Here is a 23,565-nt window from a genome sequence, read left to right as displayed (position 1 = left end):
TGTTTCACTACATTGTAGAATGAAAAAAAAAAAAAAGCTTTATTACATTCTTTACAAAAAGGCCTTGAGAATTACCACATCATGGGATAACGTCTTGTGTAAGACCACTGAGGTCACAGCATCTACTGTTTGTGAGCATAAAGTTTCTCAGGTTAGAAAATGCTTTCCTTATCCTTGTTGTATGTACAAAAAACCTTTTGATGTTGGCAAATTGCACTGAATCGATAACCAATCTCTGAAAAGGTTTCATCCACACGTTGAGCAGTCATTATTACCTTCAGGTATGACTTGGTCCTCTATTAACCCTTTAACAACATGTTTACCAGCAGAAACTCAGGTAGTTCCACCAGGTGTTTGCTAATCGCTGCTGGCTAGTCTGAAGGAGCAGAGTGGGGAAGTCATGAGGGGAGAGCTGCTCTGTGAGGCAGAAGCTGCAGCCCTGAGGAGGAGCTGCACCTGGAAGGCGGGGCTACGTCCATCCAGGTGTTTAGCACAGCTGAATGGTTGCCATGGAGATGAAAGGATTTCTAAAACATGCTTGAAAGAATCAAGGCAAGACTCTAGGTATGTTTTTGATGAGGGTATAACTTTATAACATGATGTAAAGCTCAAAATAATTTATTTTACATAATATATTACATAATACTGGCCATTCATCTAAATTGGATAGAGAAAAAATAATGAATTTGCAGATATTACAGAAAAATTATGCACACACAGCTCAGAAGATTGAAAGTATAAAAACAGTGAAAGCCTTTCAAGAAACTGGAAGCAGTTCCCTGCTGGCTGTACTGAAGCTCAGCTTTAACGGCATTTACAACAAAAGTTGTTCCTGATCGCTAGCAGGGCTCTTCTTCCAGCCTCTCCCTCCTTCCCTTCCCCTCAGAGCAAAGCAGAGATAATGTACAGCACTTTTATGTCTTCTGCTGAATTAAACATGCAAGGAATAGCCTGTTCTGGGCGCTAGAGCTGAAGCAAAGAGAGAGGGAATTTTAAAACGCCTTTCTATGCACCCCCCTTCAGAAGAGTCTCCAGAGAACTGCTGAACATTCTTTACAATTAAAAAGATCTGTCGCAGATAGGCTGAGCTGAGGGAAGCTGAACAGGACAGCCCTGTTTTCACTAATTGGTCTGGTTGAAAAGGACTGTCAGTTGTTGTTGGGCAGGAGCAGCCAATCGCCAAGTGGAGGGCCGGAATACCGCTCGGAAATACTCCTGAGACTTCCCTTCCACCTCCAGCTTTCGTTGTTAGAGCCGTAAATTCCATCCTGAAAAAAATCTCGCTCCTTTTCACATTTCTGTCATGTCTGTGCTGCAGCAACAGATCAGGCTTCACAAGTTACAAATCTGGCCGTCCCTAACTCCTGGATCCGAGGCGGATAACTTAGTTTTTCCAGACGCACTCGGTCTCAGGTGGGTTAAACACAAAAAAAGCTAACTGCTGCTGTCTTCTCATGCTCTCTGCGGGGGAAATGGTTTCAGTTTCTGCCCAGCTTCTGCTCTTTTTCAGACTCCATGTCTCTAATCTGAGAAGAGAAAGTCTCCTTTTCTCTCCCGGCCTGTTTGGTATTCCCCAGATGGAGCGCAGAACTACCACCCTCCCCTCCCTTCTGGCCCCTTTTCCTTTCTGACAGAGCCAACTGACCTGTTACTGAGCGCTCTGCATGCAGTGGGGGCCAACACTCACAGAGACAAGGACAAGACTCTACAGGGGTGAGGCTCATAAGAGAAGCCTCCAGCGGCACATGCGACATGAGGCGCCACGGCGAGCTAAAGATCAGAGAGGGGGACGTGTAATTATCACATCCCGCTTTCAGCTGGCCGCAGGAACAGCAAGGGAAGAAAAAATCAATACAAGGGAATCATGGAGGTGTGAAAAAAAAGATCAAACATGTTCTAATATATTCAAAAGGTACTTTATATTCTGTTACTGGATTCTTAGGTGATATGTTCCTTTAAAAGGGCAGCATTATGTATTTTCCAGGCACATGGTGCCATTTTATAGTACAAATATCTGTTACCTTCAGTTGTTATAAAAATGCTACATATATCAAATATAACTTAAAAGGAATTTAACTTTGTAAATCAACACCTTGAAATTGGCCCTGTTTCTTCAAAAGCTCCTGCTTTATTAACCCTTTAGCAAAGTTTTTCCAGTGTTGCATTGAGAAGTAGTTCCTATAATGAGCTCAGCAGTTCCACCAGGTGTTTGCTAATTGCTGCTGGCTAGTCTGAAGGAGCTGAGTGGAGGAAGTGAGAGGAGCTCTGAGAAGGAGCTGCGTCGTGAAGGTGGAGCAATGACCAACCAGGTGTTTTGCTGAGCTGGATGGTTGAAGTAAAGGATTTATCAAACATGCATGGAAGAGTCAAAGCAACACTCCAGGTGTTTTTGATGAGAGAACAACATTATAACATGATATAAAACTAAAACATGTAGCTTTACGTAATATTGCTCCTTAATCTGTAGCTCAAGAAGTCAAATAAAGCACAGTAGCTTCAGAACAATAATGTCACTTTAGAAAGTTGTGTTTTTAGTTTCCAGCTGTTGTTGAGAAGGTAACAGCAGGAAAACCAGGACATCGTTCCTGTCAGCAACCCCTTCCAGTTTGTTTTGGGAAATCCTAAATCAGGACACAAAACATATAATTTCCCTCCAGTCTTCATCATTCCATCCTCATCAGACCTGTACCACCTACTATGAAATGAAATGAAATGAAATGAAATGAAATTTTATTCGAACATGATACAAATATAAAAATAAAATAGTGCACAGTAACAAGAAGTGCATAAGAAAGAAGAGAAAATACAGATTTTTTTGTTTCAGTTAACATATCATGCTCAAAATGGGGTAGGAAGAAGTGAGAACTTATAAACTCCTACCCCTAAACACTTGAAACTTTAGAGTCCTACTGTCATTAAAAAAATCAAAATCAAAGTGGCAGTCAGAAGTAACAGTTACTAATATTTACCTATACATTTTCCCATTATAAACTAACTTATCCACTTCTTACCATACAAAGGTTACACATTTCAGATGCTTAATCTAGAATCTTGTTTTTTGGGTTATGACCCACATCTCAGGACTTTACATGGAAATACAGCAGATGGACTAGTAAACCATGAATTCCCTTCTGCACCGTCATGCACTGAAGGAATGCAGTCACTGCTGCAGAAAAAGCCTGACCCCGATACCGAATGGCACGGAAACAGAAAGAATGCATGTCCAACTCAGGAAAAATATCATCGTAAAGCTAAGTTATTACAAGAATATTTCAGAAAATATTTAGATTCATCCTAAACATTAAAGAGTCAGGATGTACAACGATGACAAGCAAGCTTTCTTCTCCGGGACGAAACATAACCTTTTCTTAATCATTCTTTTAAATAACATTATTTAAATCTCTCAGTAAACACTATAAATATAATTTTTTTTAAATTACTATATAATTCATATTTTGACCTTTTCTATGAATTATGACTTTACAAAAGTCTAGAAAAGACTTTTAAGTCATAATTCTGACTTTGTTCCATGAAAATCTATAATCTTGAGAAAAAAGTCAATTCTGAAAATTAAAGTCAGAATTTTAGAAAAAAAAAAACTCTTTATCCATACTTTCTCAACTGAATATCTAAAATCAATTAACTTTTTAAATATTGAAATTTGCTGAAACAAACCTGTATTTGCATATGTAATGGAAAGGCTTCTAGAATAAACTGCATGATAAACATGCAGATTGCATATTACAGTGTTACTTTAAACAAATGCGTCAAACTGCACCGTGCAGTATGAGCTGTGTTACATAATGAGCATCCAGGTGTGATGGTGGATTTAACTGTAGATGCTGTGACGAAGCAAGTGTACAGTTTTTGTGTAGAGTCTGCAGAACCAGGAATAGGCCCCTGTGGCAGGTCTGTTGAAGAAGCTAAACGCAGCACATCAGAGCAGGTGCAGCGAGGAGGAACGTTGAGGCAGTTTGGTATTTATGGACTGATAACACGGAGCAGCGTAATTAATTACCAGATTCTCTGCAGAGTCTTTTTGAAATGCTTTTCTTTTATTGAAACTGGGTTGTGCTGAAACAAAAAGTTATGACCGATGAAGATTTTTCTCGCTGAGGGTGCATCCACGCTACAAGACTCTGGGAATAATTAGGCACCAAATTTGTGATCCCAGTTTAATGTTACCTTTAGAAATCCCTGGAGAAACAAAACGCTGAGACCAGGAGCTGGATATAGTCACATATACCCATATCCCTAACAAAAATATCTCCATTTAAATATAATACAGCACTGTAAACAAAACATAAATAACTGTCTCTCTCAATTTATACTCAGACAGATATCATATAGTTGCTGGAAAAATGTGATTCTTGGAGCATGGATGCACCCAACAGAGTCCTAAATAAAACCCCACATCCCAATAAACACAATATGTGTAAGAACTGCAGTTACACTGTGGCTGTCTGCAAGTTATTTCAACAGAATTGGCAGCTGGTGCAGACAAATGATGCGGCTGTACGCAGAGTCTCCACTGAAATATTTAGTAAGAAAGCAGATACAACTGTCTCATTTACAGAACAACAGATTGCACAGTATGTCCAACATCAATCAGCAACAAGGGAACTGCTCAGCGTGGAAGAGCTGAACCAGCTTTCCTTTAGAACAGAAAAAAATCAATGTAAGATCCAAACATTTCAGCTCTTGATTTAATGGCAAAACTGCAGATTTCCAAACCACACGACAGTAGTTACAGTTCATGTTGAGGAATAACAGCTATAGTATGTTGACAATGCTTTTTTTTTTCTTTCACAGTACACTGGGTCATGAGAATAGAAAAAGGGAGAGATCAAAACATCCATTAGAAATTCCCTTTTTTCTCTTATTCTTTATGTTGAAACTGATGAAACAAATGAAAAACCGTTTTAAGTGCAGAGCTTCTGCAGGGTCTTAAAAAGTTATTAAAAGTCTTATATTTGAAATCTAGGCTGTAAATTTGAAACTTAGTTCATTCATTCCTGCTTCTAACGGATGTTTAAACACTTTTGTTCTGAGAAGTAAAACTCTTCTGGTCTAACTGAGGAATTCAGGCATCATGATGCATTAAGTACCAGAGCAGGCAGGCCCATCGTTCATCTATCATCATCATCTGGATTCATCGTGACAATAATGATATTTAAAAACTCAAAAACTGTATTGGTGGAACTGTTACATTTACTAGTTTCTACACATTTTGTTATAAGAGCATTAACATGTTGGGAAATGTGAGTATAGTTGATAATCAGGGAACAGGGACAGAAAATACTTTAGATCTCTAAAAATGCTTCTAACCAAACATGCCTTAATATGCATTAATAAGCACAGTGGAGCCTGCGCTACCACCTAACATTGACCGTTTTCTTTATTTCTGTTATTGAGCGTTCAGCCAATCAGCACCTAGAAAAATAAATGGTTTTTCCATAAATAACTTGGAGTCACGTTCCACAGAAAAATCTGAGTAGTCGGGACTCCACTGCAGTTCCAAACACTGTGAAAAAACCACAATACTTTATGCATTTGGTGCCTGTTTGAAATGTTTTTTCAAGAGGTGTATCTGTGTTTGTGTGCTACCAAAAAGAAGAAGCTGGAAATATTTTTATGTCATCACGTTTATTGTTTTTATGACGGCACATAAGATATTGTAATAAAATTTGACGCCTCGCTGCAGGTTGTTTGGAGAGTTAAAACCTTATTCATGGTCATGTTCTCCATCAGAGGCGAACGTTAAACACAATTAAGCTTAAAAAAGGGATATCAACAGTTTTATCAAAAAACTAGTGAAGTTGGAAAAGATACCTAACTTGCTTAAGTGATTTGATAAGTTAAATATAAGGAATAATAAGTAAGTTTTACTCTGTAATTCTTGTAACGTTGAGTTTTGGAAACCCTTTATTTCACTGTTTTGTTAATTGTAAACAACTTGTAATAAAGAGTGTGTGTTCAGATCATTTTCAGTTTGAACAGCAGCTTCGATGGATTCTCCTGTTACAAACGGTGCTGACCTTGAACAAAGTGAGCGCTGCAGTTTACACTGTGTGCTGCATCTAAAATACTTGATGCCTTTTTAAAACTTATTTTAACCAAATTTGCCTGTGCCAGTCTTCATTTAATAAAAGTTGTGAATCCTATTTTTTTTCCACAGCAGGCTTTCCGCCTGATATTTTCTATTTAGAGTAAAGTTTTCTGAGCAGTTAATGAGTTTTCTGTGGCTTGAAATGTTCCAGTTGTGACCTTCCCTCCGTGTCAAAGCCAGTCTATGTTCTTCCAAGCATCTTTTTTTCCGTCTTCGTTTTCCTGGACGGGTCGCCTCACCGTTACCGTGACGTAAAAATGATTCACACAAGCTGCTAATTAAAATGTTTTCTCAAATGAAATGTTTTATTTACACCTGATCTCCGGAGATTTCGGTCTCGACTTACTGCATTATGTTTCTCACATAAATTCTGTGCTTTATTTACTGCTACATTCAACTTGTAATTTCTCAAGAGAAGCAGGAAACTGGCTGGAAAACATTTCAAATACGCCTGAAACACAAAGACTGGAAAACACGAAGCTTCATCTCTGGAAAACGATCAGAGCTGCAGAGCTTGTGTCTTAAAACATTTCAATGTTTGCTAATCAGAAAATATGTCACAAAAAAAATCTGATTCTGACGAGAATTTAGTGATTTCCCACAAATAATTTCAGGCTCATCTTTCCTGACTTTCAAAACATAAATTTGTAATCTCAGAAGTGTACAGATCTAGTCTAAAACTGCACTTAAACCTTATAGGATATTGTATTGTATGCATCATATTACACCTGAGGCTAGTAATTATAAGCTAATTAAAGCTCTTTAGCCTTACAGGTTTACCTGAACTACTTTTTCAGATTAATGTTGAATTATCACATCTCCAGTACATCCTGAAGAACAAATTACTGTCCACTTTATTAGATTTGCTTCCTGTCTTAATGAGCGACTGAATAGGTGTGACTAATAAAGAGGCCGGTGATTGTGTGCCGAATGTCACCAAAAAAGTTTTCCGATCTAAACTTGGAGTTGTGGCTCATTACTGCACTGGAATCCGTCGGTAAGATTACATCTTTAATATTTCTAAATATATGCTAACATACATTGTGTAAGTGAGAAATTGTTAGATTTTCTTTTCTTTAATATTCATAAATGCATCTTGAATATTTAATAATCAGAAAAAGACCCTAATACATTCAAAAAGCCCTGAAAAAGTGATAAATGACATCCAATAACCTCTAACAATGCTGGCGGATATCTCACTCGACACAAGGAGCCGAAATAGAAAAAAATATGACTTATTACATAAAACTGGAACATAAAACAACTGAGCAGTCATCTAAGGAAGAAAACAAGTGGGAAGAAAGCAAAGAAGGTAAAACAAAATGAAGGAAGAAGAGTTGGAAACAAAGAAAAGCAACTTTTTTATTCATTTAATGAGTCATTACAGACTCAACATGAAACTTTGTGAAACCCCCCAAGGCTCTCGGTGCATCTTTTCCCAGGCAAGATCAACACCATTACACAAGAGCAACAACAACAACAACAACATCTACAACAACAACAGCAACAACTGTGCTACAGTGACACACCGCCCAATACACGGATGATGCACATCATTAACACCACAGCCAGCCACACATTAGCACACACTGGTAAGTCTGTCATGTGACTCAGCATGGAGCCCCGCACTTCAGCGGCTCCCGTCGGGAAACCAGGTGGTGTCGCGGGGAGCGAGCCCCAGTGGAGCCATCGTTCGGCGATTAAGAAGGAGTCTCTCACTGTTGCCAGGACGACAAGTTTAGTCTTTCAGAGTTTTTTTTTTTTTTAATAAATTCAGGTTCAGGTTTCGTCACAAGAGCAACAGCAACATCCACAGAAGCTGTTAACAAGTTGATGAACATTTCACATCAATCTGGGTGATTTTGTGACGTTTGTTATGTTTCTAGTTGCGATTTCTGGTCATGTTTACAGTACAAACACTGGAGTCACTCTGCACATAATCACACAGCGAAGCTGAAGCGAGAAGAACGAAGCGATAAGCAGCGTAGCGTCAAGAGTCCGCTGAGGTTTCGGACTTACACTGAATCAGGTCTCCCCTGGTTACAGTTCAACACGGTCACAAACTGAGCCACAGCGCACAACGTTTGCCTCACAAGCATCACAACAACTTCTTTCTGTTTTTATTGTTCTCGTAGTCCTCGTGGATAGTAATATACAGGAACTGTGAAGCATAGAGGGAATTACTGATGGCAGCTCTGCAGTCAGGTTGGAGTTTAAGCAGGTAGGTGTCGAGCTAATGGAGGCGATTTGAATTTTAGTGCTGAACAGGAAGTTGTTTTAACTCCCTCACTTCCTCCATCTCATCCTCTGATTTCCACACCCTTCTTCTCCTCTCCACATCCTCAGACATAAATGGCAGTCCGGGAGATGACAGAGCCGTCCCTCTGGGACTCCATGTCGTCGTCGAGGTACACATCCATTTCTGCTTCGCCGCCATGACCTCTGTGGGCATGATACGCCGGAGGCAGCGCGTTCCCGCCGCCTCCAAATCGATTGTATCGCTCGTCTTCCTCCTCGATGCTGTCGTCCAGGTTGAACTTCCTCCTCTCGGCTCCATCCATCTCACCGCAGAGGAGGATGTCATGGGGGGTCGGCCGGGTTCCGGCGGGGGCGTGGTGGAGGTGGTGGTGGTAGCTGTTGGGTTTCTCTGTCAGGGTCCCGGTGGCGTCGCAGCCCTCCCGGTACGTGTACACCGGCCCGTTGTTGTTCGCCCCCGTTCCGTTCTTGCTGCCGTTTCCGGAGCCGGCGAATAGCAGGCGGGCTTTGTTGCCGTAGTCGGAACCGTTGCTGCCTCCGTTGCCCGCCGCCACAGAGTCCCCGCTGCTGGGGAAGCCCCGCCTCTGTTGGCGGCGGCTGCGGGTCAGGAGGACAACGACGAGAGTCACGACCAATAGGAGGGCCAGCAGGGAGCCGATGACCGCGCCCGCCACTGCGCCGGCACTGGACGGATCCTCCAAGGCTTCTGCAGAGGGGATGGAGGGGTTGAAATGAGGGAGTGAGTGGAGGAAGAGAAAAAGGAAGGAATTGATGGCTGTAGTTCTTCTTCTATTGTAAGTGGTGATGATAGCACGTGTGTTACAATCCTCTTACAAGTGTGTGGTAATGTTCTTCTCAGTGTAATCCCTTGGTGAGGGTGCAGTCATTGCTGGGATCAGGCTGAATGGGACTCATTCACTCTCCCAGCTGCTTTTTGTGCGACATTTTGCAGACATTTTGCTCTACATTTATGTCTGTCCAGCTGTCGGTTCCCCTTTTGTTGCCCTCTCCCCGCTTTTTTTGGCAGCTGGAGGGGGGTAAAGCCTTTTCAACTTTGGTTGGTGTGAGCCAAGTTTGCCTCTCCACTCATGTTTCAGTTGAATATTGAAACAAGAATGAAGTCGAGCGTACAACATCAGCGAACACAGGTTTGCTTTGGACCTCATTTTTTGTCTCTGAAACGGATTAAAGGTTTTCGGTCCAGCAGAGCGACACAGACAGACACAGAAGCAGAACCAGAACAGAGAGGTGAGGGTGTTAATTGAGGAGAATGAAATGAGCACAATTGTGCCTGGAAAGTGTTTAACATCCCCAAGCCCTTCCAGTTTGACCCTGTCTAATTCCCTTTCTCCCATTTGTACCCGCTCCACATGCCCTTTATCTCCCCTCTCATTGTCCAGTTCTCTGCTGTCGCTGGCTTTCTCCATCTGACCGCTACTGGTCAGCTAGTCAAAGCATTGGGCAAAATGATCACCTGCTGTTAACCTGGGACCCCATCCAGACCTCACTGACAGGCAGCACACAAAGGTACAAGTCCACACTGCAGGAAGGCTAAAGCCAGGCAGGTTTTAGGAGGATTCTGAGTAGAAATGAGAAAGAAAAACAGCATCTGGCTCAGATGGTGTTGGATCTGGACGAACAGATTCACGCCGAGCTAAAAGACGATGTCAAACCAACCATGTGGGGGAATACACTGAGCACCAGCCAGTGAAACACCAGGTTTCAGCAAAGTAAATGTTTGATGAAACATAAAACAAACCTCCAACAGGGAAAATATCTAAAAAAAAATCTAAAAGATACAATAACATGGTTACGTGGGTGTGTACATAAAGTATTACTATACTATCTTGATCTATAATTTCATCTCTTCTTGGACTCAAATAAATAACTCCTTCTTTTGCGTTTTACCAAAAGGACTTGGGTCAAAACTGACTGATATTTGGATCTGTTCACAACTCCTCGTTCCATAACAAACAGTTCAGGTCAATTAACTGGAAAACAACCCAATGTGTTTCATCAGATCTTCATTTTACCCCTGAGCATGTTGGGAGGTTTCAGCCATACCTGGATGATTACATTTGGAAGAAAGGTTTCTGTCGTCCAACTTCTTAGTTTGTACAAATGTAGATCACATTAGATTTAGTTACATGCAGAACATGACTAATAGAGGATAAAAATGTGAGAACTGCCTGACCTCTTGATCCACTTCCTTCTGATTTTTCCGCTCAGGAAAGAGAAACGTTTTAGTTACTGTATTAAACTTCTGCTAGTTATTGATGTCAGCACTTATGTACACTGAGATCATTTTGTCCTTGAAACCTTTTGCATGCTGCAGCTTCAGCTACAAGATGATCGTTTACGTCACAAACACCAACCATTGCAACAGGGGTGTGTAAACTTTTCACATCCGCTTTAAGTATGCAATTACACACTGTCATTTTTTCTTTTTGTAGTTGAATTACATGCAGACTTCCCTTTGAGAAGCTGTACAATTACAGGAGAGCAGAACAGCAGCAAGTCTGAGCTCCTTTTTGTTTTATGCAAATGACTTGCTGGTTCTGCCAGCTCTCCTGGAAAACACAGCCAGGCACGCCAATCAAGCAATCTAAGGTTTACTGAAATGATGCCGTTAGGGTATATGTGCAAGAGAAGCAACATTATGTGAATGACATTGTTTTCCTTCAGAGACATCACATTGGACACTGGATAATGGCCTCTCTGGAGCTGCAAAGTGTGGTTATGCTAACAAAACCAGCAGGGGGATGTCACTACAACCAGGCCTGGATTGAGAGCCTGTGATTCATGCAAATTGTTCATTCTGACAGTGCAGAGGGAAAAACAGATGAAAGAAGAGAGGAGCTGAGCAAAGGGACAGCAGAGGAAGCCCGAGAAGGCTTTTGGTGGAGGGAATAGAGAGTAAAGTTGAAAGGAGAGGGCTGGTTGGTTTTAAAACACCGGTTCAGATGGGAAGACGAAGCCAGGATGACACAAACCGGCTGTGAGAGCAAGGCGGGGCTCAGGGGAAAGGATACGACAGCTAAATTAGGAGGCAGTGTTTATATCCAATGGAAGTGATAGAATGTACTAATGATGAATCCAACTTTCCTGTCCTACTTTCCCCTCTTTTCAAACTTACAGACTGGCATTGAAACACAACATGTGGGCCAAAGTGATATTTATTTTTATTGTGCCATTTATATTTTAGGCATTAGTGGCATTTATCAAGTGCCTGAGACAGAGAGACAGCTGAATAATTGCCTTTTGTGAGAGGGCCTTTGGTGGCTGTCATCCTTCTGTTAATCAAGTGCTAAAAAGTCCATTATTCTGTATAGGCTATACAGACAATGCACCTAAAAAGGTCATTAGAGCTGGCATGTTCCTTTTTCAATAGATCAGGTCACACACAGGAGCAGTGTGAATTTCTCTCCATTTTTCTACAAAACCTAATGACTGCTGATATTTTAACTAAAATTATCCATAAAGCAACTATCTTCTGCAACGAGGAGCAATCGTGTCTCCCCTAAATTAAACAGAAACACTTATTTGTTTATTTGTTTCCAATACCTATGCTGTTCTTTTTGCAAAAAGATTACTCAAGAAAAAATGCAAAAATGAAAACATCAACACTGTAAGAATATCAGATGGCAAATATGAGCATAGATAATGGTCCATATTATGATTTAGCACAACATAAATAAACTGAATTGAGCTGAAATTGAATGTTAACCAGCCGTTCTTTTAAAGAACAGAAAATAAACATGCAGCTAGCTTAAAGAAAGGCCTCTTGTTAGCTATTTGTTTAGACTAGAGGCCATATTGTCCAGATGTTAGCTTAGAAACTAGCCTGTTAGCTTTGTAGTTATCCCACCCTCCATTAATTAGCCTTCAGCTCCACTTTCCCCTGAGAACGTTTCCAAACTAGTCACTCTGACGGTCGTCTCCTGTTATTTCTGTGCCGTCTGTTTCTAATCCACTAAGCCAGTCGGTAGCTGTCTTGAAGTCAGAAACTTGCGGGTTTTGAAATGAAATGAAATGAAATTTTATTCGAACATGATACAAATATAAAAATAAAATAGTGCACAGTAACAAGAAGTGCATAAGAAAGAAGAGAAAATACAGATTTTTTGTTTCAGTTAACATATCATGCTCAAAATGGGGTAGGAAGAAGTGAGAACTTATAAACTCCTACCCCCTAAACACTTGAAACTTTAGAGTCCTACTGTCATTAAAAAAATCAAAATCAAAGTGGCAGTCAGAAGTAACAGTTACTAATATTTACCTATACATTTTCCCATTTTAAATTCAATTCTAGTTTATTCCTCTATCTTTAGAAGAGCACTTACCCAACGATCTCAACCACAAGCTGCCCACCAATCAGCAGATGTAAGAGGATGTGAATGTTGAGTGGGGCGTTGGAAAGCAGACTGACGCTGCCTGTGTTTTTAGACTGTCATGAAAAGATCAGATACAGGTCACATTACGTCAAACGTATCAGAATTGGGTCACTTTAGGCTGCAGTGTGAACGCAGCCTTAATGTGCAAAAGGTCTTTGAGCCATTATCATAAAAATTCATGTAATATTACATTTTAAACATCAGTGGAAAGCTGACAATGTGTGGACATTTCCCGTCTCCACTCCATTAGTTCAAAGAAAAAGAAATATTGATTGGCACTCTCTAATAATGAACACATTAATGTTTAATTTCATCACTTGTTATCATCCATCAAAACCGGATATAGCATGTAAATGCTTTACAAGGATGGCAAAAGTGGATGTTATGTTTAGTGATGTTTTTAATAGATGCAGGCTTTATGAGGGCGTTATCCGACATCATTTATTACAATCTAAGACACTAATGGATCCCAGTTTAGTGCCGACAGTAAAATGCCAGATTTACGATCAAAGTTTAATGTCAAATTCTTGTCAACCATGCTGCGAGACACTTTAGTAAACACTCTTCAGTGCGAATACTCCCCCCTAAAAAGTCAAAAGGAGAGGAGCCTATCATAAGCGAGAAAATAGGCCACGCTTGTCATCCTTATTTCTCGTCAACAGAGGCAGGCTGGCTGCATTAAGAAGCACAGTGATAAATGTCACAGAGAGAGGCAGGAGGGCTTAGATCAGTCTCTGTATTAGTGTCATGAACATGGAGGAGATTAGAGGAGAGGGAGAGCGAGAGACCCGTGAAAACTACCCATTTCTACTTGGCTCCACTCAGCGGTTGGGATAATCTAAAGCAGATGATTTGAGATGTGGGGAAGCAAGGTGGAAAGAATTAGGGCTGAGAGGGACGGACAAACAGCCTCAGAGAGAGGCGTGAAAAACTAAAATAAACCCAAATCTGAATAATCGGAGGGTCTTCTTCTCCGCCTCTCTCCCTCTTTCTGCACTTTTTTCATTCTTTGAAGTGGGGCATGAAAACACACCAGGCTGTCAGTTCACACCAACACAGAGACGACTGACTCCAATTAAATGCTGCTTTTGGTCAAGGACGTCTAGTAATGTTGAAATTACTAAGAACCAAGCACTAAAACACAGAATGAGGAAAAATATGAGAGAGCAAAAAAGTGTCAAAGAGGGAGGATTTTAACAAAATAACCAACTTTTCCACATGTTTTACTTTAAAGATACAAATCTGAGACAGGGCACTTTGTAATATATTCTATCATTTACTTCTTCCCCTGTAGTGAAATTTAAAAGTGTAAATATGATGGATTTTATTAGCAGGTTTAGACCAGAAGATGAGTCACAGATCAGCACCTCTTTTAGCTTCCAGCATCTAAAATACAGCTTCCAGATTCGGTGCGAAGGCCTGGAGATCAAACAACCTTTTCCTTGGGAAGCCATCAATACATTATCATTCAAGCCACATCTGTTCACAAGGCATCAGTACTGCACCAAAACCCAAGGAGAGAACTAAAAAACAATATTTAAGTTTGAAAAGACAACCGTTACACTGAAGCACAGAACACTAAATAATTCCTGATAAACTACGTTTTGTTTGTTTAGCCTTTACGCATCGCGACCTTTCCCTTTTAAAGGCACGTGCCTTAATTCAAAGAGATAAAACTGTGATAAATATTCACAAATTCTTGTGTTCACCTTCTGTACAGCATCATCAGTATAAAAAGATTTAAATCAAGTTTTTATCAAGTGCAAAGCAGGAAACTTTGTAGCTTAAAAATAAAATATGAGCAAGTTTACTTTTCATGCCTTCAGAGGGACAAAAACACTGGATCATCATAGTGACTGCCTCAAAAACTTGTTCTGGAACATGAAACATAAAACGGATGATCTGCGGTTGATCAGGACTTTCCGTTTAGAGTCGGCCATTGATCCATCTGCATATTAGAGTATTATGGAGTCAAACATGAGGACATCAGTCCATCATCTGAAGCTCGATTCAACCAGGTTCATCAGCAGAACAAACATTCAGAAAACAATCAGTTTTATCGCTGCTAAAGTTTGTTCTACAAATGAAGAGAAAACAAACTGAAGTGCAAATGACAGATGTACAGTGAGAGGTGTCATGTGCAGAAATAGCTCAATTTATGTCTTATTATAGCTGAAGTGGTGTATTTTCCAAATAAGCCCCTTAATGATTGATTTTACTTCATTCCTGTCTAAAAACTGGTAAAACCAAAGAAATGGTGAAAGAGCAAACTTTATTATTAAAGATGGTTTAAAAATGTTTGGCACAAGTTAAGACTCCCACAATACCTGTCTGAATCTGATTAGCATTCATTCTTGGATGACAAAGCAAACCAACTGAGCCATTTTTCCAATTACATGCTGGGTTTTTTCTAAATCAGACGGCCACAAGTGCATGACGCCCATTAAAGGTGTTTATGCCATAGACACGTTGACCTGGCTCAGTGGGAACTGTGGCATAAAAGCTCTTTAAGTGGAGTCGAAGGAGCAAGTTTCCTCAGCTAAACATGGCAACATTGTTTCTGTGCAATTTAACATCATTACATATAACAACTGGGTTCAGAATGATCTACCTCCTCCTTTAATCCACATGTTGGCTTTTTAAGTTTCCGTAACACAGAAATTCAAACTTTGCATGCAGCAAAAGCAAAAATCTATAAATCCTGTGCAGGCATCGATTCACTCTGAAGTTACTGACTGATTCAATGATATAATTAAAATAATAGATCTACGTCGTGGACATGATCATCCCAGTGATGTAAACATTAATATCTAGGCTCAGACAAGATGCTAATGCTGCACTGAAAACCATAAAACATTACCAAGTGTCTGTGGTCACATTTCCAGCTCAAATATCGAAATGAAATATGTCAAAAGTAATTTACAAGTAACTTTTAAACAAGATATAGGAACTTGTCTTAAGTCAATAATTCCTAACATTGATGAAAAAGTACTAGTTATAGGGGAAATATCTTATTTAAGTAAAATAACCAGCCAGTGGAACTTTTTCATCAGTATTAAATTATTTGCATAATACAAACATCTATTACTTGTGAGATCAGTTTGTCTTACTTCAAGTGTAGTAAGATATTTGAAATAGAAACCAGACTAAAAATAATTAAGAGTTTGTGTTTTTGCAGTGTTTGATTTGTTCCAAAAGTTGGAGCTTCAAGCTGGGAATGACGTCACACTCGCGTCGGGAAACCGTGAGATTGCTAATTACTGAAGGCCGATCATATATTTATCTTACTTTTATTGGTTAAAAACACAAACGGAACAAGCTAACAGATGTTTATCTTTTACAGCAGTGTTATTACAAAGTCAGTAACCTTCATCATGGTTTCTACTTGCACAGTCAGATTGGAAACTACACTCAGGGCTGCTCAGTCAGCTCAAACGTTCTCAAATCACAACATCAACAGGAGTTTTGTTGCATTTCTGACCCCAAAGAGACACAAGAGTACTTTGTTTTCTGACGACTGGGTCATAGGACAAGTTCTACTCAAAAAGAGGCAGAGGAGATTCAGACAAGAATTATTCATCCCACTGAGAGCATCAAAACCAACAAAGTATCAAATTATCTGCAAAAAATCAAATACTTTTTGCTCTTTGAAACAGCTATAATCTCACAAGTCTAGAGCTGCCACACAGCTGACCTCAAAATAGTTTGAAAAATTACTCGTGTACACGGAAACGTGAAGGAAGCTTCACAAACACACAACAGAAACGCTCATTAAATGTTCTTTGTTTTGTTGTAGTTCCAACACACACATCCTCTGGTAGCGTTACACACACATGAGCACAGCGAGCTCTTAAAAGCTCCTATTAGCCTGAAGACAGCAGAAGCCTCAGAGTACATCTGTATCACACCTCTGACCCAGACAGAGTAATTGTACATCACACACTCTGCTTAATTACCCCTGATGACACAGACAACCTTGCACACATGAAAACACACACACACAGTCTATTAAATTACCCTCTGATGATCACTGATCTTTACACACACTTCATTTACCCCACAACTCTAAGTCGACAGACACACACTCACCTCTGCACACACACACACACGCACACGTCTAAGCACTGCCGTTTCCATGACAATCTCAATTATTTCCCCATGCATCCCCACGATGCCGCAGCGAGAGAGGAAATTTCCCGTCTGAATCATCCTCAGTTCCTTCTCTTCATCAGGGATTCTGGCCAACGCTTTTCATCTACTGGCTCCTCACTTTTCATCAGTGAGGGAGCAATCAGAGGGTGGTCAGGAACGACGGAGAGACGGTAAGAAAGAAATTAAACTGTAAACCACACAAGAAGGAGACTGCAATGAAAGGAGGGGGAAAGTCAAAACGACTTCTTAAGCATCTTGTTTTTGGCATTTCTCTTGGCCCATCGAGCCTCCCCGTGCTCTCTCCTCAGAGACTTTGGATTTTAAATGGATGCTTTCTGACACAGAGCAAGCAGATGGGATGAGAACTAAAAGGCACAGACAGACGGGAAGGAGAAAGTAGGAGAGAGGGGGGAGAGAGAGAAAGCGCGAAAACAGGGATGTAAACAAACCGGACGCAGGATGAAAAATGTATAATAGTATACAACACACTTAGATTAAAAACAAGGCTCATGCAAGAGTCAGAGAGTGAAAGCACGATTGTGCACACACATGCACACACATTAGGTCTAATTAAGTTTTTCCATTTTACTGCCTCCTGCAGGGGTTCTGAACTTCAGGGGGTTATGCAAGTACCTCTCCACTTTCCTCTTCAAGCTCTGCGCTTAGTTAGCACCCAGCTGCTGCACATGCAGGCTCTCATACAAACACTCAATAACGGACTCATTTAAACACAAAAACAGACAACCTTTCTACACAACTCCTGGCTCCACTCGCCTTAATAAACCCCTTCTGCCTGAAGTATGTGTGCACAAAAAAAAAAAAGGCTGCAACCCCCAAATAAGAAGCTTTTTTTCTCTTTGCAGACGGTTGCTGCCAAGTGGCACAAAAACCAACTCAACTCTGTTGAAAAGCTTCTGACTGCATATCTGCACACTGGTTTGCATTTAACACCAACATGGAAACAAATGTTCATCAGATTCAGACACGCCACCACAGAAATGTAAAGCTTATGAGGGAATGAACTCCAGCCAGCAGGTTTACAGAGCTCAGATTAATAGTACGGTTGTAAAATACAGTCATAAAATCAAACAGCAAGGCAACAAAACAGAGCCAACAGGACTCAGCATTGATTTCCAGCCCATGAACATCGACTAATGGTTGTCTTATGGTTGGAGTTCATATTGCACACTGCAAGTCCACTTTAAACAGCAGAAACTGATACTGAAAGCCAGACTGGTTTGCATCCATGACATAAAATACATTTGTTTCTGTGAGGCTTAACATAACTGGGGGAGACGAATATCTTTGGTTTCCAATAAGATAATGATCCGCTATAAAATGTTTTCATTTTGAAGACGGAACTGTGTATTTTTAGTACTTGGACCGAACAAACTGTGTTATAAGAGATGTGGACAAACTAGCTGGGCTTGATTTTGCTCCAACTAAAACTTGTTCATGTCAAAATCCACCTAACAGCCAACATGTGTCTGTAACGATGTTAGGAGCGGATAACACATTTCAGACCGCTTTGCATGCTATTGTAAACACTAAGCTAGTATAAATAAATGACATGCCAGAAACCTAAACTTACAGCCAAACAGAATAAAGTCTGCCACTAAATTACAATCCTGAAACACGGAAAGACTTTACAGATGCTGCACTAATGCTTCAGGTTGAACACGACCAAGACAAAGCAGCAAAGTGAAACATTCGAGCAACAGAAGGTCATTATTCAAAAAAATAAAAAATTATTTAGATAAAAGCTTTTAAATTGGCAGATTCCAGCTGATGAATATTTAACAAACTTTATAAATTTAACCAGAGGAACACTGGGACAGTTTTACTGACAAATTAATGGCAATATTTTCTGAGAATTTTGAACTTAATAATGCCGATGATATTACTTAGCAAAGTTCCACTGGTGAGAGAAAGAATGCTGTAAACTAAAGGATTTATAGGTGGAGCGGTTTTCTTTCACACTGCATCGAACGATCCAGACCCTTTGAGCAACCTGTTCCCCTCCTCGCCTGTGGTGGCGCTGCACCAAGAAACACTGATGAAAACAACATAAAAACCTCTGAAGAATACACTTAGCGCAACTTCCTCCTTCACAAAATGTCAACAAAAATGGAATGTCTTTAGGTTTTAGTGGTGGTGGAATTTCTCTTCTGTCTTTGGTAAAAGACCACGAGCCATTTCTTCATCTAGAGCTAGACTTGTGTGTTTGCTTTGGGTGTATTTACCCAGAATGCCCTGTGCTGCTTTTGGAGCAGTCTCCACTTAGCATTCACATATTGTGCGTGCTCCTCAGTGCATTCCCCTTTTCTAATGATGTCCAACTGATAAGAAACCCTGAGGCAGACCCAGAACTCGCTGGAATACCTTCAGGTTTCACAGAATAAGGTTCAAAGTGTTGCTGAAGTATTTACCTCCATGACCTGACCTCAAATAAGTTCAAGATGGATGGAAGGATTTTGCATCAAGATTGTAGTGTTTGAGTCACGGCGATAAAAACTTAATGGAGGACATTTCAAGCTGAATGTCAGAATTTGTATCGGGTTAGTAATTCTGGTTAAACTCTGTGAAGTCGTTAAGATCTTTTTTCTTCATCAGGAACAAAACCAGCCGCAGACCTTTTGACGTACCTGCATGTTTTACATCAATAAAATGTTTACGAGGTGATGCAGATGGAAACGTTTCCTCAGACAGAACCTTTGCGTGTTTCTCTTTTCCGTCCGTCGTGTGTGTGATTATGCGACATCCTCAAGCTGCGGATAATTAGGTATGCCGTGAAAATGTGCATCTCCTGTAAGATGAGTGCTCTGACCTGAAAAGGATGAGAGCCTCCGAGTCTCTGAATGTCTTTTAAAACTGTCAGGTTTGCCGTTAACATCTCTCTAATTAGCCTTTCCTTCTTATTACAGGTGAGGCTGTGAGTGGGGAGGTGGAAGTGTTTTCTGAGTCTGATTTGATCAAACTCAGATTGCTACGTGGGGAATGTAAAAATGAGCACCCACCGGGCCGGCTGGGTGGCCTGTGATTACAGACAATCTAGACTTCTACCTGAAGCTGCGATAACACCTCTGATTTGTTTCCTTCACTGAAGTCATTTAAACTTTGCTCTGCATTTTTTATGTGATTATAGGACAACCACAGCTTGTAAAACACATGCCATGCAGCACAAACTGGCTGCTTCCCTGGACGGTTCCTGGAAACTGACATCATGTTGGAGGATTACTGGGGAAAACAGAATTTCTGCTTCTTTTACACTTGGTGTTCTTTGCCATAACTTCATCTTTCTCTGAGGAGACATGAAGCAGTAGCCTAGCATCTGTCCAGGCTGCAGACTCCCATGGGTTTAATTTGTTAACACTCTGCCTTCCAGAGAGGAGAAACTGCTTTCTATCAAGTTCAGCTGAAGTGAATAAACTACAGCCTAGACGTCTTGGATGAAGCTCCTCAGTAGGAAAATTCTCCTAATAAACCGAACCACATGCTTCTTGGTACAGGAGTCTTTTTACTGACTTTTTTGTTGGGTTTGGGCAGAAATGCTTCACTCATGCAGCAGTTAAGAAGTAAAGAGGTCATCCGGGGTAAATCTCAGCCTGCATCGTGGAGAATCGGATTCTGATTGAGAAACAATAATCCTGTCAGCAGATCCAGGTTTGGAAATCTCTGGGTCTGGTTTTCACTTTTCCCACATGATTTGTTTCTGTCGGCTCCTCCAGAGCGAGCTGAAGCACCGTGCAGCTAAAGTCCACATTCATGCCTTATGTTTGATGAGCATTTCACACTTTCTGCTTCTTCAAACAAATATTTTGAGGCTAAAGTTCAGTTTGAGGTTTGAGCATGTAACCATGGTAATAAATACTTTCTGAAGTATTTAACATCTGATTAAAATGTTGATCTCACTTCCTGACCACATAAACACATCAGATGTAATGTTTGCCATGCAGAACAAGAACTCATTGTACAGACTGAGCAAGAAATCTCAAAAACTAAATCTGAAAACCTTTCAATTAAAATTGAACTGAAAGTGAAAGTTCAGAAGTGTTTTAAATTCAGTTTGGATGCCAACATTTACATATTTTAGCAAGAATAACTGAGCTTTCACTACATGGCCTCAAACCTAACACCTCTGCAAAGCAGCTCAGAGAGCTGGGAACTCAGATCATCCAACACAAGATTTTTTGGTGAAAATATAACTAAACAATATCAAGACCGAACTTGTTTAAACTTCTGTATATTTGGTCAAAAAGTTAAAGTTTAGTAAATATCTAAACTTAGCATAGATATTCACAGGAAGGCTAGGCTTCCACCAAGCGGTTCTAGTTTAGCACCAGTTAGCACCAAGAAATGAAAATGGAAAAACTCAGAAGTTGTGCAGCTAAAAACTGAAAGTACTTAAAAGTGCAGAGCATGAAAATGAATGAAAAAGTTGTTTCAGCAATTAAATTACATGATGTCACTCCCTCTTGTCATCAAGTTCTGATAAAAATGTTTATATTTTTTCACTTTTAATGCAATGTCAGACCAAACTACAGGTAATAAGTTATTTGGATATTTTACGTTTATGGTTTTATGTCATTTTTCTCAGTCCATCCTGTGTTTTACCTGCCATGTTCAAAACAACTCCTTCATATCAACACAACACACATGTGACCATTTTGATAGTTTCTGCTTTGTTTTTTGTGATTTATTTTTGCAAGACAGAAGAAAATGGTCCCAACTCAGGGATTCGGCAGAAATGTTCTACTGCCCCTTGTGCATAGGGGTTTCATTACACCTAAAACCTGATTTTTTTTTTCTACAAGAAATGCCTTATTATTATAGTACGTCAAACATATATCTGAAGTTAATCAGCCCTAATTGGTGCCAAGAATAATGATAATCTCCTGTTATTTACACATCTCACAGGAGTGAGAGAGCAAGCTGCTCTCACTGCTTGCTCTCTGTTAAGAGAAGTTCTGTTAACTTCTCTGTTAAGTGTTTCTCAACACGCCAATAACTCAACCCAATGACAATTGCAGAATAAGCTGCTTGGTTAAATGTGGTTATGTTTAATTGAAAAAAAAAAAATGTCTCAACGGTTCAAGATTATTCAAGATGACAACTAAGAAATAATCAACAAAACATACATTTTCTTACTTTTTGTGATTAGTTCATATTAAAACAGGAACATGCACACATTCAAACTGCCAGCAGTTTTTAGAGTTGCCTTAATTGGAAGCAAAATGATTAGTTTTTTTTTTAGTACCAATGGTAAACAATTAAAAGTAATGCAAAGGAATTACACTTTCAAGTTAGAAAGTTGTGAGATGAATGATGTACTGATTTTCTAATCTTCTGTAGCTCTGAAACTTGCAACCAGCAGAGATGATTAATAAGAAATCGTCCTTTTCCAACCATCCGTGTCCAAATAAAGAAGCATTTAATGCAAATCTGCGGTGATCCATCACCAAACTGCGAGTGCTGCGCTGCTGAGCCACACTCACACACCGAGCTGTCAGCTCGAATGGGTTCAGGAGTTTAATGAACATTATTGATGCAGAGGCTCGTGCAATTACTGTGATGCTTCCACCTACATGTCGGTGGCTTCATTAATTCTGGGTAAATTCTGGCTAATATATAAGGACAAGCAGATATGTGTAAGAGGAGCCGTCGGCTCCTGCTTCCCCGCCCCGCCTGCTCTCTATTACAGATCGACACGGCCGCCGGTCCGTGTGTGTCCCGTTTGGATACTGTACGTGTGTCTGTGCGTGCGCGCCGTCAGAAACATTTTCTGCCTTATTCTGCCTGGCTGAATGCAGGGAGCTGATTGGATCCAGACCTCGGCTGTTGGTGCTGATCAAGGAAGCCAGGCAGGGTGGAAAAAAACCCCATCCCGCTCCCCTCTCTCCATCCCTTTCGCTCCGCTCTCACTCAATTCATCTCCATCTCAGAGTCACCCCCTTCCCTCTGCTCCACTAAACCCCCCCTCACTCCTAAATGGGCGATTTGTGGCTGGGTGAGTCATTTCTGAGCAAATCCTGACCACGGATAAGAGGCGAGTAAAAGACAAAGGGGGTGTGTGGAGGAGGAGGGGGGGGAGGGTAAAGGGCCACAGAAAAAAGAAAGAAAGAACAAACTGAACAAATGTGTGCTTTTCATTTCAAACGGAGAGAAAGCAAAGAGGGAGAAAGGAGAAGGATTAAGACTGCTCTCTTATTTCCCAGCTCACTCCCTCCCTTATGATCAGGAATATGAAAATGTTAAGCAGGAAGGCAGCAGAATCATCCCCCCTCTTCACATTGCTCATAAAGTAATCTCAGCGCCTTGCAAAATTATTCATACAACTTAAGTCGTCACATTTCACACCTCAAAATATTTCTCCAGCTGTGCAAATGTAGACACTTTTACACACTCTTCTTTGCAAAACAGCCTGAAGTTCAGTCTGATTGGATGGAGAGCATCTATTAACATCACTCTACAAGCCTTTCTACGGAGGCTCAGTTCAGATTCACAGATCCACTTTTTTCACTTACGGTGCCGACATCTGGGGCTTCGCATCAGTTTCTTTTTTTAGACACGGACATAAATGAATTGAATTACACATTTGATAACTGCACCAGCAGAGCACAGTTAAAAACTGGAGCAAACTTCCAGAAAACTGCA

The 23,565-nt window shown here is 40.4% G+C and overlaps 1 protein-coding gene across 4 annotated transcripts in view; it reads right to left on the bottom strand.

The window, feature by feature from the left end:
* Positions 1–23,565, bottom strand: part of pvrl2l (PVR cell adhesion molecule related 2 like) — a 318,248-nt gene that overhangs the window by 116,798 nt on the left and 177,885 nt on the right. The window contains exon 7 of one of the 4 annotated variants that reach the window (XM_014998342.2): positions 4,049–9,071. The exons of the other annotated variants lie outside the window; for them this stretch is intronic. Coding sequence (XP_014853828.2) covers positions 8,452–9,071 — 620 coding nt within the window. The 3' untranslated portion in view covers positions 4,049–8,451. Of the gene's footprint in view, positions 1–4,048; positions 9,072–23,565 lie in introns of those variants that run through there. 4 annotated transcript variants of the gene reach the window in all.

This window comes from Poecilia mexicana, unplaced genomic scaffold (assembly GCF_051168715.1).
Source record: "Poecilia mexicana isolate PSO_F unplaced genomic scaffold, ASM5116871v1 scaffold_11, whole genome shotgun sequence".
Taxonomy (NCBI): Eukaryota; Metazoa; Chordata; class Actinopteri; order Cyprinodontiformes; family Poeciliidae; genus Poecilia; species Poecilia mexicana.
The sequence above is the reverse complement of the archived record's forward strand: the minus strand, read 5'-3'. Positions and strand labels throughout refer to the sequence as shown.